The following is a 16,635-nucleotide window of genomic DNA, read 5'->3' as shown; positions in this document are numbered from 1 at the left end:
CTTGTGAACTGATACAACCTCTCTCCAGTGGTGTGGCTTCGGCAAGGCTGTCCTCTGCTAAAGAGACCCCAAGGAGGAAGGCAAGGCTTGGTAGAGCTCATGGGAAACCTGGGGTGATCCCAAGGGGGTCTCGGAAAATTTCTTCTACATAAATGACCTGCCTGCACTGACTGGAGGTAGGGCATCTCTAGGAGGAATATTCTAATTTCTCAGAGATGAAAGAAGCCAGAGGGCATGGTAGAAAAGGCACAAGTGGATGGTGGGGCTTTGGGGAGCCAGGCCCCGCCTAGTGTTATTGGTGGGAGCTTGAACGAGCTGTGCCTCTCTGGAGGGCTATTCAGCAACACACATGCTCCATATCCACAGTTACACTTGTAGGTATGCTAAACACACGTGCACAGACAGACGGACACACACACGGACCACCCTCAATAACAACAGAACCCACTTGCAGGTGTACACAAGGAAACATTGTTTCAGATGGTCAGCATATTATTATTTTTTAAATTGAAGTATAGTTGATTTACAATGTTGTGTTAGTTTCAGGTGTACAGAAAAGTGATTCAAATGAACTTACTTACAAAACAGAAACCACTCACAGACACAGAAAACAAATTTATGGGTTACCAAACGGGAAAGGGTCAGGCAAGGGATAAATTAGGAGTTTGGGATTAACAGATACAAACTACCATATATAAAATAGATAAACAACAAGGGTCTATTGTATAGCACAGGGAGCTATATTCAATATCTTGTAATAATCTGTAATGGAAAAGCATATTATTATATAAATAGCTAGAAATTGGAAGCGATTCAGATGTCCATGGCTAGGGGAAACAGCTAAATGAACTGTGGGTACCGATACCATGGGACAAAATAAGGAGGGAGCCCTTTATGTGCTAATATGGTTGAAACTTGAAGACAGATTATTGAGTTCAGTTCCTGAGGTGCAGTATAACTTTTATGTTGAAAACCAAGCAAAACTGAACCAAACACCATACAGCAAACTTGTTAGCAGTGGTTGCCTTGGAAATCACTAGAGGAAAAGGATGGGGAGGAGTGGTCCAAGGAACTCCGGCTTTCTCTGTAATGTCACAATTTTGAAAAGAGACTGTGTCTGATTATTGCTTAATCCTTACAAATTAATTTCATAATATGAATGATTAAAAAAATATCTGGACTTTGGAGACAAGCAGGTCTGGGCTGGAAGCCATGTCACTTGGATTTTTAACTTGGGGTGAGCCCTGTCCCTGTTCAGGCCCCAGGTGGTGGGGATGCTAACCTCTGCCTGTGCCCAGTAGAAAAACTGGACCAGTGCCTGTGGAGGGGCTGATGTAACGTCTAGATGCGTGAAAGGGCTTGGAATTGTCAGTTGAAAGTGAAGGACTGGTTTATCTGGGAATACCACAGCCCAGAGGGCATGTCCCTCTGGGGCTCTATTTCCTTGAGAATCCTGCCAGGCCCATCGGGCACATGAGAGCCTTCGCAAAGCCCCAGGGAGGGAGGGCCGAGGTCCAGCCAGGCCAGTGCTCTGATTCACAAGGTGGCATCTCAGGGTGTGAGAAACATGTTGTTCTGCGTGACCCTGAATGGGGAGGTTGCGGTCATGGCGCAATGGCCTCCAAAATCACAAAATTATGAGCCCCGTAGGGCTGCTGGCAAGGTGAAGGGAGCCTTTTCCCAGTCACCCTGTGGGCTGTTGGTGACCAGTGAGGGCTCCTGAATTATCACTGGAATGCTTGGAATTCTGGTGGGATTTGGGAATTGGGGTGGGAGAAGTGTGTTCTAGGCTGTCATTCCTTGCTTGAGTGACCTGGAAAGAGCCCCCTAAAATGGACAATGAAGACGATAAACTCTCCCCCAAAGCTCCAGATGGAGTCTGATCAGCCAAGTGTTGACTGTCAGCGGTTTAGCTGAGACGAGATGCCAAGTGGATTCCCTCCATCCTGGCTCCGAGCATTTCCACCACCTGCCACACTTCTACCCTGCGTTTAAACACAGCCCGATGTGCACCAGGAATGTTTCCACTTAGAAGTTCATGCTTCTTTGGTCCACATCCTTCCACATTACACACACACACACACACACACACACACACACACAACTCCCACACTTTCCACCCCGAGCGACCCCAGCACTGGCCCCCCCGTCCCATTCCTTCTCTGATTCCCTGGTAATGCCTATCTCTCTGGAGCGCATGGAGGGTCTGATTCCTTTGGGTTCCCAGCCTGTAGCCTGAAGTCTGCTGTAGGGTCTGGAGTAGATCCTAATAAGATACCGCTGTCAACCCACCCCTGCAATGGAGCTGCCTGCACTCACTCTGCTTCTACCCCCAGCGCCCTCAGTGGATTTCCCCAAACTGGACTCTGAAAGATCTTTTTATATACAGACCTCATCATTTTAGTCCCCTCTTGATGAGGGCCTTTCAAAGCCTTCCCATTACCCACAGGATGAGACAATGTTCCCTAGTGCAGCTCCCTCTAGAACTTCTCTGCTCCAAGACTCCTGCGGCAGGCCCTTGTACCCACCTGGGCCTACTTCCCCTCCCGCTGTCCCTCCTCCCTTGACCTTAGCAACAATGGTTTTGCTTCTCCTCTGCTTCCCACTGGTGGAAGCTGAACCTGTTGGAACAGGATTCTGGAAATTGTGGTTCCCAGGCTTCCAGCCCTGGCTGGGTGCCTATAAAGTGCCCCGATATTTACTGCACGCACAGTTACCATTCAGGGGACACTTCCCCATCCTTTTTATACTATCTACATAGAACTGCTTCACATCATCTAACGACTCCATTGGTCTACTACTTTCATCTTCCCCAAGGACCTCTTAACACGCTCTGTCTTCTCTGCCCTGAAATATATCAAAATCCATTTCTGGCAGATCAGCTCCTGTAAGCTTTGATTGTGATGACTCACGATCTCTTCTCTGCCTCCTGTGGAAATGCATCAAGGTGTGTCTTGGTGCATCCTTCTGCAAGGCCCAAAGTTCAGGATTTCACAGCCTCCTACAGCCTCCTCCTTCCACCCCAGGGGACACTGCTCACCGCCGCCGACACTGCAGTTATCGAACGATGACCTTGACACAAGGTCAACTCCCTCCATTTTCCAGACCCTTTCATGGGTGCCTTTGGGAATCATTCCTTGCACAGAATCAATGAATTTTTTTCGTTGACCTGGTTTTTTACCTACACTTCACCCACCTACTCTTGACTGTGGAAGACTTCCCCAATTGACAAGTTTTCCATTTTAAAGATGTCTTTTTCTCCCACCTACCGAAAGCATCTCTGGATCTGACAATTTCTGAAATATTCCATTCCACAAACACTTACTGAGTGCCGACCATGTACCTGGCTCACTACGTGAGCAGGAAGAAGATCTGACCCTTCTGATCAGCCCGCCCCTCATTTCTAACAGGGCATTTCAAGGTGAGACCTAATTACCTGAAAACTCTTTTACCTTTTAAGGCAATTTCCCAGTTGGCCTTTACCCCAACATTTTATGATAATTCTTTTTCTAAATCAAGACACACCATATGATGAAGTTTGGGGAGTATTTCCTCACCAGGAAGTGAAAAAATAAAACCGCAAGGCAGCATCTGTTTTGATAGCTTTATTGGAACACGATGGTAACACAAAACATGGATTTGAGGGCCCACCACAGATGCTTCTCCTCTAGGGGGCATGCGCCCCACTTCTGCAGCCATCAGGGGCTCCAGGAGGCCCCCAGGGGGGCAGGGGCAGCTAGAGCCAGACCTGCAGTGGCAAGTGGCATGTGAGCACATTGACCTCGGCCCTGACCAGCTGAGTCTGTGATCAGCCAGACCAGTCTTATGCTCCATCTACTTGGCCATGACTTAGAGATTCACCTGTCTCAGACTCCTGGGGAAATTTCCAAGAAGGGGGTTCTGGGGTTTCCAGAAGGAATCCAGCCAAGAGACTGAGCATCTCTGGGGGCCATTGGGGCAAATCATGCCTTATATAGGCCAAACAGTCTTCTAAGGGCTAGACATACAATGGTCAACAGAAATAGGCAGGACTCATGAGCTCCTGAGTAGGGGAGAAGGACAGGGGTCAGGGAACCACACAGATGACTGTAAATGACAACCATGCCCATGGCTTCCAAGGACAGTTCTGTGGGTACGGGTGGGAGGACTGACCCAATAGGGAGGGTCAAAGAAGACTCCCTCAAGAAGTGATGTTTTGGCTGAGATCCTGTGGCTGAAAGGGCAAGAGGAGCTTTTCAAGTCATGGAAACAGCTCTGTGTGTGTCCTGGTAGCTGGAGGAGCAGTGAGATAAATAAACCCAACGGAGAAGGCCGCTAGGGTTGGGATGAAGAGATGGAAGGGAGTGTGGGGCAACAGGAGGCTGGAAGGCACGTCGGAGCCCACCACGCGGGGCCTGAGGGCTGTGGGAAAGATGTTTTTCTGTATGGGTTTGCATTTTGCACAGCCCAGTGTGGCCGTGGGGTGGACGGTGGGCTTGGGGGAGGCCAGTGGGGAATACGGGAAGCTGTTTCAATTGTCCTGATGGAGGGGATGGCAGTGGGACTGAGTGATGACAGGGCAGGTGGAGAGAACCAGGTAAATGGTGGATACAAGCGGGAGCTAGGATACAAGAGGATGGACCATGCGGAGCCAGGAGAAAGTTGATGCCAAGATTGACCTTTGGAGCCCATGGCAGGGCTTCTGTCCAAGAAGGGGGACCCTGGGAGAGGAGCGGTGCAGGGAGACGGTCAAGGTGCAGCTGTGGACATGCTCACGGTGAGGTTGAAAGTTAGTCAAAGGCTCCCAGAAGGAGCCTGGGCTCCAGGTACACATGTGTGAGTAATCTCCTTAGAGGTAAGTCTCTTGGTACCTTCAGTGGGTGGAGACGAGGCCGCAGAGGGCGAGAAATCGCAGTCAGAGGAGAAGACTCAGGACTGAGCCTTGGGGAACAGCGCATGTGGTGGCTGGGGAGAGAACGGTGGGCTGAAAGAGGGACTGAAAAGGCAGGGGTGGATGGGGAAGGGGGACCACAACAGGGGTTCTTGGAACCAAGGGAAGAGTGGGCTCAGGGAGGGGCAGCGGTCAGCGAGGAGAGCCCAGGAACACCCTCATCTCTCTGGGGCTGCCACCTCCTTCACCTCCTTGGGTCTCTTCCACAACCCTGAAAATAGGAAAGGAGAGCATAGCCCCTAGGACAGAGGAGAAAAGAGCTGCTCCAAGGTGTCCGCCGCCACACCCACGGTCCCGCATCCAGTAGAGGGTGCAGCGGGGCCAACTTCCCCACCCCTGCCTGTCATGTCTTCACCACCCCACCTCTCCCTGTCCCTCCCTGTGGCCCCGCACACTTGCCCCAGCAAGTCTGTTCCATGCCACTCCTTGTTGATAGAAAGCACCAGAGAGGGTCAGAACTGCAGCATGAAGGGACCCCCCCCGCCCCCGCACAAGCTCCGGGTCTGAGCCTCGCTAGCAGGAGGGTCTGCTGAGTCAAGGAAATATCGTGGCCTCTCCTGAGAGGCAGTGTAGTGTTGTGTCAAGAGCATGGGCTTCTACCCATCCTCCCATTTGTCTGTTCATCTGTTTGTTCCTTCCTTCCTTTAGCAACTATTCTCAAGTGCCTCCTATGTGCCAGGCACACTTTCTAGCTGAGTGGCCCCTTACTTCTCTGAGCCTCAGTCTCCATTCCTGTAAAGACAGGTCGACCATCCCTGCCACATGTAACGAGGATGACGTGAGCTCAGGCGGGTGACGTACTCGGCACACAGGAGGTGTTCATTAAAGGCTAATGTCCTTCTTTTCCCTTCCCTTCCCTCCCTTCATCCCGCAGGACCCACGAGGGAGTGAGAGGCCAATACTTCATGGCAACAGCCCTCTGCCGTGCTCAGAGGGCAGGCGTGTGTCGGCACATACACCTCTGTGTACGCACCTGTGTGCACATCCCCGAAAGTCCCACCGTCTCTGCCCGTGACTCAAGGCCAACACCAACCTGAGCTTTGAACCCATGGGATTCAGCAGACCCAGACCCATTGGCTGCTCCATCCTAGGCCAGAGGACCCCAGCACCCACCATGTGCTCTGGGAGTCCCCAGACTCAGGCTAGGGTGTGTCCTCGGTGGTTTGGGGGCGGCTGCTGGGTCCTTAGTGGCTCCAGGAGTCAAATTTTGGTGACTAGAAGCAGGATCTTCAGCGTTCTGGGGCTGGGTCTAGAGAGCCTCGGAGGGCAGCATCCTCACCGATTCCTGGGCCAGTGTCCTTAGCAGTTCCTCAGACAGTGGCTCTCCCGGCTGCTCCTCCAAGGGGCCTCCCACGTGTCTGGAGGAACCTAAGCACCCACAGGCTCTTGCAGCAGCTCAGAAGATTGCTGGAGCACAGGGTGCAGGACATCGCTGGCTTCCTGGGGGGACACAAGCATAGGTTAGGGCTGAGGTGACCACTGAGCAAGGCCAGTTGGGCCAGACTTTGCCTCTGGCCTTTGCTTCTTCTAAGCCGGGAGCTGGGAAGGGTGGGGTGGCATGGGGCGGGGAACCTCCCACGTGAAACAGGGACTTGTTCCCTCAACCCACAATGGGGAGCATCCAGGAGACTTGCTTTCAAACCCCAAATCAGCTTCTAACATGCTGTGTACCCTTGGTCAAGTTACTTAACCTCTCTGAACCTTAACTGAAGGTAAAAATAACCACCTTTCCAATTCTTGAAAGCATTAAGTGTTATAAAATATGTTTAAAAGTATCCCACACATTGCCTGGCTCATGGTAGGAGCCCAGTGAATGTTTGCTATTTCTGTGTCTGAATAAAATGATTCCTGAACACCTACATCATGTTTTGCATGAGTTGGGGGAAGGCTGGGAGAAGAAGACACAAAGATTTATTCAGCCTTGCATTAAAATCAGTTGTGAATGTGTCTGTCTCTCCATTAGAATGTGTGGTCCCTGAAGGCAAGGCGCTTGCCTTTCAAATCCCTACTAAGTGGCTGCCGGCACATAGTAGGTCCTCAGTTATGTCCATTGAGTCAAGCTGATTGAAGGTCACTGAATGTAAGTTAGCCAAACACTTGGGAGGAAAGTTTTTAACAAAGTATTTGACATACATTTTCAGAAAGATGAAGACTTCCCCCATATCTGGGTATACAAAATTCCTTTGGCCTATTGCCTGCTAAGATGTGGACAGCTGACCTGCTTTTTCCTTCCGATACTTTCAGTGAGTAAGAATTCCTTCATCGTTTTTATTTCAAGCCTTCTGAGGTCAAGAGAAAAAGCCTCAGTGTGGAGCGCCTGTGTTTTTAGTACTCAACACGCAGGTGTCCCTTTATAACCCGGAGTTGGGGCAGGCTCAGAGCTTTAATCAGGCAATGGGATCTGGCCAAACTTGGGTTGCATTGTTTTGTGTCATTGTTTCTATGATCACAAGTACTTTCTGTTTTCCACAAGTGATACTGCATTTCCATTTATGGTGATGATATAAAGTCTTATAAATATATTTCAGTGAAAACAGCCAGGTGGTGTAGAGACTTAAGTGTAAATTATGCAGTTGGGAGAGGACTATGGGCTGCACAGGGAAGGGGATTTGCAAGCAACTGTGGTTTGAGGAGTGTCCTTGCAAGTCCTGGCCCATCCTGTCTCCTGCTTGGCCCCAATGCAGGAGAAGCTAAGCATTGCTTGGTGTCCCTAGACACTTTGCCTGGGGTCTCTGCAGCTCCAGGGCAGGACAAAATCTGGCTTTAGCTCTGTCTAAGGCAATGGATGCTACTTAGTTTCTTGCTTCCCTGCCTTGGCTGGAGCAGTAGTTTTCTTCATCCAGTTTCAGGCTGGAAGCTAGCCCTTGCTTGGTCCTGACACTCACTGCGGGTCCTCCGGATGTCCCGTGAAACTCGTGCCTGGCCTCAGCTCTAGCCCTCATCTGTTAAGGTATTCTGGCCACCAGAGGAATCAAACTCACTCTCTTCCACATGGAGAGAGAGAAAAGCATCATGCTTCCCCTTAGAGTCCATCGGAGGGGAGTATAGATTTGGATGCCTGCTTTTGTAAAGGCTTTATGAACAACGACACAGCCAACACCCACAGCCAACACCCAAGCTTCCTCGGATGCATGGTATGTTCTGGCTTAGCCAGTACTGGAGGCCTTGCATGGCCCAAGCTCTCTCGTGGGTTTGGCCAGCCCCACCGTCCCCAGAACACCTGCCCTCACCTGGACCTCCAGGTCACACCCCTGCACTTCAGAGGCTCCGGTTCTTCTCCATGCCAGCAGTGTACATATTTGACCAAGTAGGCAGGTATCTACCCTTGGATTAACATTCCAGATGGAGCCTGAAGTGTGATAAAGTGACTTTCACGTAGATTAGATTGAAATTATCAAAGACAAGCTAGCTCTAGGCTAGGAAATTACCTCCCTTCTTCTAAAAGGCTGTAAAATCATTTAAAATAATATTATTATGGAAGTATCACATGTTCATAGTAAAAAATTCAGAACATAGAGACTAACAAAAAGAAGAAAATAAACATCTCAAATAACTCCACTACTCAGACATATCTTTTTGCTACATGGAGATTGTGTCAAAAAATATTTTTAAATGAAATACATCAAAGAGGCTATATAAAAAACGCATGTGTGTGGCTTAAAATATTAAAGAATATTAAAATGAATACAAGTGTAACCACCTCTCAGGTTAAGAAATAGAATTTACCAGCCCCTGATTTGTTTCAGCAAATATGTATGTACCCCTGAATAATACACTGTGTTGTTCTGCCAGGATTTTACTTTTATATAAATGGAATCATGTTTTAGGGTTCTTTTCTGCAGCTTCCTTTTTTTAGTTGTTGTTCAACATTATACTTTTGAGATTAAACTCTGTCAATGCGTGAACCTGTAGTTCATTTTCACCGTCATAAAGTATTCCATTATGGGAAGATACTCCAATTTATTTATCCATTCACCTGCTGGTGGACATCTGGGTTGTTTCTCATTTTTATCTTCTCCCTTCTCATACTTGTTTTTGAATCTACACTCTACTGGCCTCATCAGATAAACAGGAGAGTTTCCCTTTTTCTCTTCGCTGAAGAGTTTGAGCAGGACTGGAACGATCTTTTCCTTGAGTGTTTGGTAGAACTCCTTAGCAAAACCAAGTACTACCGGTGTTTCATTCACTTTCTTTATTTTTTTAATTTTTTTTGCAGTACACGGGCCTCTCACTGTTGCGGCCTCTCCCATTGCGGAGCACAGGCTCCGGACGCGCAGGCTCAGCGGCCATGGCTCACGGGCCCAGACGCTCCACGGCATGTGGGATCTTCCCGGACCGGGTCACGAACCCGTGTCCCCTGCATCGGCAGGCAGACTCTCAAGCACTGCGCCACCAGGGAAGCCCACTTTCTTTATTTTTTAATGTTTATAGGACCATTCGGGTTTTCTATTTCTTCCCAAGTCAGTTTTGGTAAGTTCTGTTGCTAGGAATTTGTGCACTGTATCTGAATTTTCCCTTGTTTGGGGCATAAAATTGACCACAATGTTCTTATCATCTTTCTTAATCGCTGCAAAATCTATAATAATATCTCCCTTTTAGTCTTAATACTGTTTGCTTATGATGTTAATGATTAATTTCTCTCTGTGGTTTTGTCAATGTTACTTTGTCAGTTTTACTTTTTGCAGCTGGTTTATTTGGTACATACAAGTTTAGAATTCTTATCCTTCTAGTGAATTGAATCTTTTTTCAAAAGATGGTCTTTATCTTTAGTAATCCTTTTTGCTCACAGTTCACTTTGTCTGATATTAATATAGCTACCCAGATTTCTTTTGGTTAGTTTTGCCTAGTATATCTTATTTTTCCTTCCTTATACTTTCAACTTTTTTGTTTCCTTAAGTCTATCTCTTGTAAAAATATTTGTTTGGGTTTAAAAAAAATCAAATCTGACAATCTCCATTTTTTTAAATTGGCCCAGGGTATTCCATTTACATGTCCTGTGATTACTGATATATTTTGACTAATTTCTTCAATGTGATTTTGTGTTCTACGTTTGTCCCATCTTTTCTAAAATTTCCTGTCTTTTTTTTTTTTTTGCTTTGCTTTAAACTGCCTTTTTTCTCCTTCTCTTTCCTCCTTACCATATGGAATTTCCATCCTCTTATTAAATTTGTTTGCCATGCATATTTAACTTAATAGTGTCTAGTGGTATGGAGCCCTTCCTCCTTTACTTAGCTTGCCATCCATGCCAAATGTAAGTTGGGATGAGACACTAAGCTGGAGTCCCACACTGTGTAGACTTTATTACATTACACACATCTAGAGATACTTGTACGTTTAATATTCCTGGACTCCCTTATGGCCCATCTTTGCCCTGAGCTCTGACACTTGAGGCTCGGAGATGTATGTGGGGTTCTAGGAGAGCACATAATAGGTTGTCTGCCAAGTGCTTATGGTAAACATCTTATTTTTACCTTCCCATCATCAATTCCCCTTCTCTTGGTAATAACACCTTGATTCTTCTTTGGGATCCAAACTTCCCTACTCTTTGCCCATGTGCGTGAGGTGAGATTTACCTTATTCATTGCATTGGCTCCAGGTCTGGGTACAGAGGTAAACACAGGACCCCATCCAGCCAATGAAACTTAAGCCTAAAACTTTCTGTTGGAACGGGAGGAAAGGAGAATATTTTCCATTGGGGCTACTAAGATGGTAAGATGTAAGCTTGGAGCTCCTGGTGGCCCCATGGGGAGACTCTAACTGAAAATGAAGGCAACACAGGGTGAAACTGAGTTGAAAGCTGGAGAAAGACAAATTTATGATGACATTTGAGCTCCTGAATCCAACTTGAAGCTGCCCTTGATTTCTTCAGTTCTATAAGCTAATTCCCTACCTCCACCAATCCCAGCCTCTTTTAACTGGGTTTCTGCTACTGACAGTTCATAGTGTCCTAATAGCATTCTTAAATAAATGTTCTTTGAATATCTTTTCACATGAGGGTGCTATAATATGTTCAGCCACCAGGGGTCAGGACCCAGTTTCAGTGAGAAGCCTTGCTCAGTCTCGCTCTGAACCTCTGTTTCCTCATCTGTGAAATATGTTAATAATATCAAGCTCACAGGACTATTGTAAGGACTACAGATAATGACTGTCAGTGACCTTTTCCATTACCATCTACGGCTTATAGTACAAATTATCACACAGAACCACCACATGCACACATTACTCTGCTCTGTCTTGTACTTGCACCTATACACGTGTCATCCCCATTGCTTGCAATTCCTTTACCTTCTTTGCTGTGCACTTTGAAGTGTTTCAAGGTTCTGTTCAGGCATCACCTCCTCTGGGAAGCTGTCTCTGAGGTCTCCCAGGATTACTGATTCCCTCCTGGCTCCTACAGCCCCTCTGCTGAGACACTTACCTCCTTGGGTTAACCATCAATTTACCTGTCTATCTCCCAGACTAAAGGCAGGTGTTGGATCTTTTGTCATCTACCCCACTGTCCAAGTTTATAGCAGGTGCTCAATCGTGTGTGTGAACTAATGAATGAAAAACCCAGCCAATCTCATTTTCGATAGCGATTCTCCCATTTTCTGACTTCCCAAGTTCACAGATCAGCAGAAGCAAAAGCACTTCCCCTGGCTGTGGGGCAGCCCTTACCCCACTCTGTGTGGTGTCTCATGCTGGCTTTATTTCTATATCTACCTTCCCACTCCTACCAGCCCAGAAGAGCATTGTGAGCCAGGACCTTGGGACAGACAGTGAGGCATGGTGACCATTTCAGCAAATACCTGCTGAGCACCAGCCCTGCGTTGGGATGATTGGGACAAAATGTGAGATTTAGAAGCAGGAGTCATGCATTCAGTTTGAGGCTTCCTCACTCCCCTGCTGTCAGGTCTCAGGCAACTCCACCTCCCTATCGAAGCCCATCTCCTCATCTGTAAAAATGGGCATAATCCCAGGGGAAGTGCTGTAGAAGCCAGGAGAAGTGATGGGAGAAATGTTTAGAAATTCCAGAAGATTCTCCCTTTCTCCCTCCTCCTTTGTTTCCCAAGACGGGTACAGCCATTAGCTGCTTTTTCCTGAGGGTCACCAAGAACTGGCCCTTGAGGGGCTGCGTGTTGTAGGCTGGGCTGCTCCCTGAACCCAGACCCTTGCTTATCCTGCACCCAAGCATCTGGGGGAACTGCCACACCCAGAAGGGCAGTTTCACGTGTATCTTGGGAACTGGGTCAGTGCAAAGTCCCCTCTCCTTTTTGAGGAAAGGGAAGTGGGAGAGCTTAGAAAGGGGAAGTGGCCCTCTAGTGCCCTGGGAGCCAGCTGCAACCCACCAAGTGTCTGTTCCCTTGCCTTACACTTTTGCCAAAATCAGGGGTGACCCTCTTCTCCAAGCAGACCTAATTTCTGGTTGTCCTAAAATTAGCTATGAGGTGGAAATTTCAGGATGCCAAGTTACCCAGAGCCCACTCATATGAGTGTTATCTTCAAATAACTTTGTTTTCTACCACAAACCAGTACTTCCCAGTATTTGGCCGAAATGACCAAACGTCAGCCCTCCACTCATGAAAGAAATGATTTTTTTCAGGGCCTTCTCATACTTTTCCAGAAGTAAACACAGAGGGTTTGCCTGTGTCAGCGTCTGCTTTGAAGGGTGGAGGGCCGGGTCAGGATGATGGGCGCCCATGGCCAAGTCCATAGATGGAGCTCTCTTTCTGTCCTTCAAGCTGGGCAAAGGCTTCCTGCAGGAGTTTTGCAAAAACAGTGTTCATTTTCATGACAAATAAGGTGGGAGAGGCATGCACCCACCACTGGGAGAGCCAAGGCCTCAGGGCGTGGGTCTGGCCCTCAGTCAATAGTCACATTGAGTGCTTACTGTGTGTTTGGGGTGCCTTGGGGGCCCCACCACCCACTTCTTTACAGATGAGGGAGCTGGCTCTTCGTGGGATTAAGTGACCTGCCTGACCAAGGTCACAGCAGTGCGTGGAGGAACAGGGCTCTGTGCCACGTCTGCTAGGTCCAAAGCCTGTGCTCTGAGCCCTAAGAGCTACCAAATGACAGCCACCATGCACTGAGCCAGGCCTGGTTCTGGGCGTTTTGTAAATATTAGCTCGACCTCAAGGGGTAGGTACTATTAGTCCCCTATTTGATGGAGGAGGAAACTAAGGCAAAGAGAGGTTAGGAAACTTGCCCGAGGTCACATAGCCGGTGATGAGTGTTGGGCATTGTTATAGCACGCCAGGCTTGCTGCTTGAAGGAGAAGTGAAGGCGTGGTGCGGCTTACTTCCACTCAGCCCTTCCTTTGCCTCCGTGTCACCCACTTTTCGCTGATGAATGAGACGGCAGAATAATAAAATGTTGAGAGTGATCATGGGTCAGGCACTTAACGCTGAACTCTCACAATATCCATGTGATACATATGATAGAGTTACGATATTTTTATCTCCAACAGATGAGGAAGTCTGAACTTCCCAAAGAACTTCAGTTCACTTGCACAGCAAATAAGTGGTGGAGGATTGAAAGAGCCCAGCTTGGCCCACCTGCAAAGCTGGAGATTCCCTGCCCCCACCTCCCCTCCCCGTCCAATGCATGTGGACCCTGGGCCATGCTCAGATCTCCCCAGTCCCAAGGGAGATCTTGTGTTTACCCTGCCTGGCTGCTTCAACCCTAAGTAACCTCTATTTGAGACTGGCTGGCTTGCCCAATCCTCTCCCTGAAACTCTGGAATGTTTTGTAAAACCGAAGGAAACCCCCAAAGCCCTGCCCACTCACGCCAGTGGGTGCTCACGGAAAAAGAACCCACAGTGCCCAAGGCAACTCTCAAAGTCATGTCCTATCACTCACTCCATCCCACCCCTCTGAGGCAGGCGAAAGGTCACGTCCATTTCATAGATGGGAAATTGAGGCTCAGAGAGGCTGCCATTTGCCCAAGGTCATCCAGGTGGGTCGGGCGCTGCATCCTGGGCTCAGCTCCTGGCATCACTATGCCAGTTCTTTTGACTGAAGACTTATTTGTTTTGTAGTCTCTGAACGGCTCAGGTCCTGGACGTGGGCTCACCTCTCTGATGGTTCCTCCTTAGCTCCTTCTTCTCCCTCTTCCCTGCCCCTCTGTCCATCCTTAAATGCCAGAGACCCCTTCTCCTTGCCAGCTATACCTCTGCCCTAGTCAGTCCCCCTCACAGCCCTTCTAGGACCCTCCCCCTGAGTGGCGTCCAGTAAGTAATGCCTTCAGAGGTGGCTGGTCGGCCCCTGTACAGCCAGTCTAGAAAACAATTAAGCAAAGTGTAATAAAAGGCCTCAAATATCCCTCTCCTTTCACCAGTAATTCCGGTTCCAGAAATTCAGTTTCTGGGGAAATAATTTGAAAGAAACAGATGCTCTCTGCGTGGAGATGTTCATCACAGGACTGCTTATAAGAGCAAAAATAACGTCGAGACAAGGGCAAAATACAATAAGGGAACATTTTAGTCAGTCTCGAGTCTCCTCATGGAGCCCCATGCCTGCCAGTGAACTACTGTGGACGACACTGTTCTCGGGCCTGTATATCTGTTCTCTAGCAACATCCCCATTTACAGATGAAGAAATGGAGGCACGGAGAGGTAACGTGCCCAGGGTCAATCAGGCAGTCTGACTCTGCCAGGCTCAACCATTCCCAGGGCAGTGGTGGTTACTGGTCACCATCACCGGCTAGTTAGGTGTTGAACGTAGGCCAGTGTGTCAGGTGTGTGGTGCGTCGCTGGTGGGGTAGGAGAGGATACTAATTTGAGATGTAGTGGGCTTGTCCCCGTTGCCAGTGCCACACCCCCTGCCATTCAGGCAGTGACTCGGAACAGAAGCAGAAACAATGGTGAGAGAGTTCAAGGGCATTTGGCTTTCAGGAGCCTGTGAGAGCAGTTCCCCACCACCCAGAGAGGAGGCTGGGGCAGGAGGCTGAGTTAGCTGCTAGAGTGGGCCCTGCCCCCAGCCTCTCCTTTGGGGGTCAGAATGATCATTGGAGGTGAGGTGAGGGTCTGAAAGTAGAGGGGCTTGTGTCCTACTTCCTAGGACAAGGGGGGTGGGCCTGCAGACATGGCCATGAGGAGGCTTCACGGAGCTCTGTACCCCAGGTCCTCTGCTCTCACATGGGGCACAAGAGGCCCCTAAAATCTCCCAGACCTACAGTGAGCCCTAGCTTGTGGCTGGGCCTTGGGGCCTGCCTGCTGGGCGATTCCTGGGGGCCTGTAGCAGAGGCCGAGGCCCTTGGGAGGGTGTGGCTCTTCCTTAGCAATCCAGGTAAGGCCTGGAGCAGGCCAGCTGTGTCCCCAGGGCCCAGGCATGGCATGGGCACCATGGATGGAGAAGGAAGCCATGGGGGCCAGACAGCCTCTGGGAACTTAGCTTGCCCTGGAGGGAAGGAGGGGGCAGTGGAGAGACTCTTGGATTGACTGGGTTCAACTTCCAAAGTCACCATGTTTACAGCTGGAAGTGCCTGAGAGCCCCTGACCTGGAAAATGTACGTTTCTCCACCATCCATGAAGTGGTGGCCTGTGGGCATCCACAGCAGAATGAAGCAAAGACTCTTACACCTGAGCGGACTCCGCGCTCTGCTCTAAGCTTCCGTCCCAAGCCAAGCATTAACGCCCTTGGTCCTTTTCCCAGCCCTGGGAGGGAGGGGCTGGGATGATCAGTCCTACTTTTCAGATGGGGACAAAGTTTCAGAAAAGGAAGTACCTGCCCATCAGTCGCCTTCCCATCGTCTGTGAATTCCCGGTCCCTCTCTCCCCTCCCCGTCCCTCCTTTCCTCCCCCACTTCCAGCCTCCTCTGCCTAGGATGGCACCTCTAACCTCTGCCCTTCAGCTTAGAAAACTCCCGCTTGTCCCTCAGGAGTCAGCTGAGCCATCACCCCTTCCAGGAGGCTTTGCCCGATTCCCGGGCCACCCCGGGGCCCTCTTGGTCCCCATACCTGCCAGGTCCCAGCACTTATCCCACATGTTTGTACCCTAACAGCCCATCTCGTAGATCCATTAGTCACCCTCTTTACCGCCCCCACACACACACCCTACGGGGAAGGGGCACTAAAGAACGACTGAGTGAATGAATCAGTGAGACTCAGCAGCCCCTAACGCAGGGACCTGCTTAGGATCTCCATATGTGGATCCTCTTGTCGCCATGATATCAGGACCACATCTCTCATGAGCGACAGAAAGGGAGTACAGAGCGTGGTTTCAGGGCTTGTGTAAGATGGCAACAGGAATGGAGTTTCTCTTTGACTTTCAGCGTTCCATTTCAATGATGATGAAATATTTATAAATATTCTGTGTTTCCCAAGTCAGTGTGGAAAAGGGAAGATCCCCCAAATCCTCTGGGTGCTGGGGATTGCCCTGCTGCCCACCCAGAGCGTCTGTCCCTGGGTGACATTGGCATGTGCTCAGTCCTGGAATGAGGAAGGCCTGAGTCTCATCCACCCGCCTGTGAGTCCCAAAGCCTGTGGCCCTCCCTGCAAGCTGCAGCCTTCTGCACGATCAGATGTGGACAAGCAGAGCCACATGCCACTTTTGGGAACTGGGACAAACTCCCCTGCCCCCCACCTCCCTGCCCAGAGATGGGCAGGGAGGGAATGGTCCTCACTTCTCAGGGGAGCCTCAGGCTGGGAGAAGAAGACACAAAGATTTATTCAGCCTTGCATTAAAAGGACACCCTAGGGCTTCCCTGGTGGCGCAGTGGTTGAGAA

The 16,635-nt window shown here is 49.3% G+C and overlaps 1 protein-coding gene across 1 annotated transcript in view; it reads right to left on the bottom strand.

Moving 5' to 3' along the window:
* Positions 1–3,572: 3,572 nt before the first annotated feature.
* Positions 3,573–16,635, bottom strand: part of HRH2 (histamine receptor H2) — a 48,512-nt gene continuing 35,449 nt past the window's right edge. The window contains 2 exon segments of the mRNA XM_022595076.3: positions 3,573–6,291; positions 6,293–6,370. Coding sequence (XP_022450784.2) covers positions 6,180–6,291; positions 6,293–6,370 — 190 coding nt within the window. The 3' untranslated portion in view covers positions 3,573–6,179.

The sequence above is a fragment of the Delphinapterus leucas genome, chromosome 3 (assembly GCF_059928025.1).
Source record: "Delphinapterus leucas isolate spDelLeu-1000000601 "Yukka" chromosome 3, BTC_Dleu_Yukka2, whole genome shotgun sequence".
Taxonomy (NCBI): Eukaryota; Metazoa; Chordata; class Mammalia; order Artiodactyla; family Monodontidae; genus Delphinapterus; species Delphinapterus leucas.
This window is presented reverse-complemented; position numbering and strand designations above follow the sequence as displayed.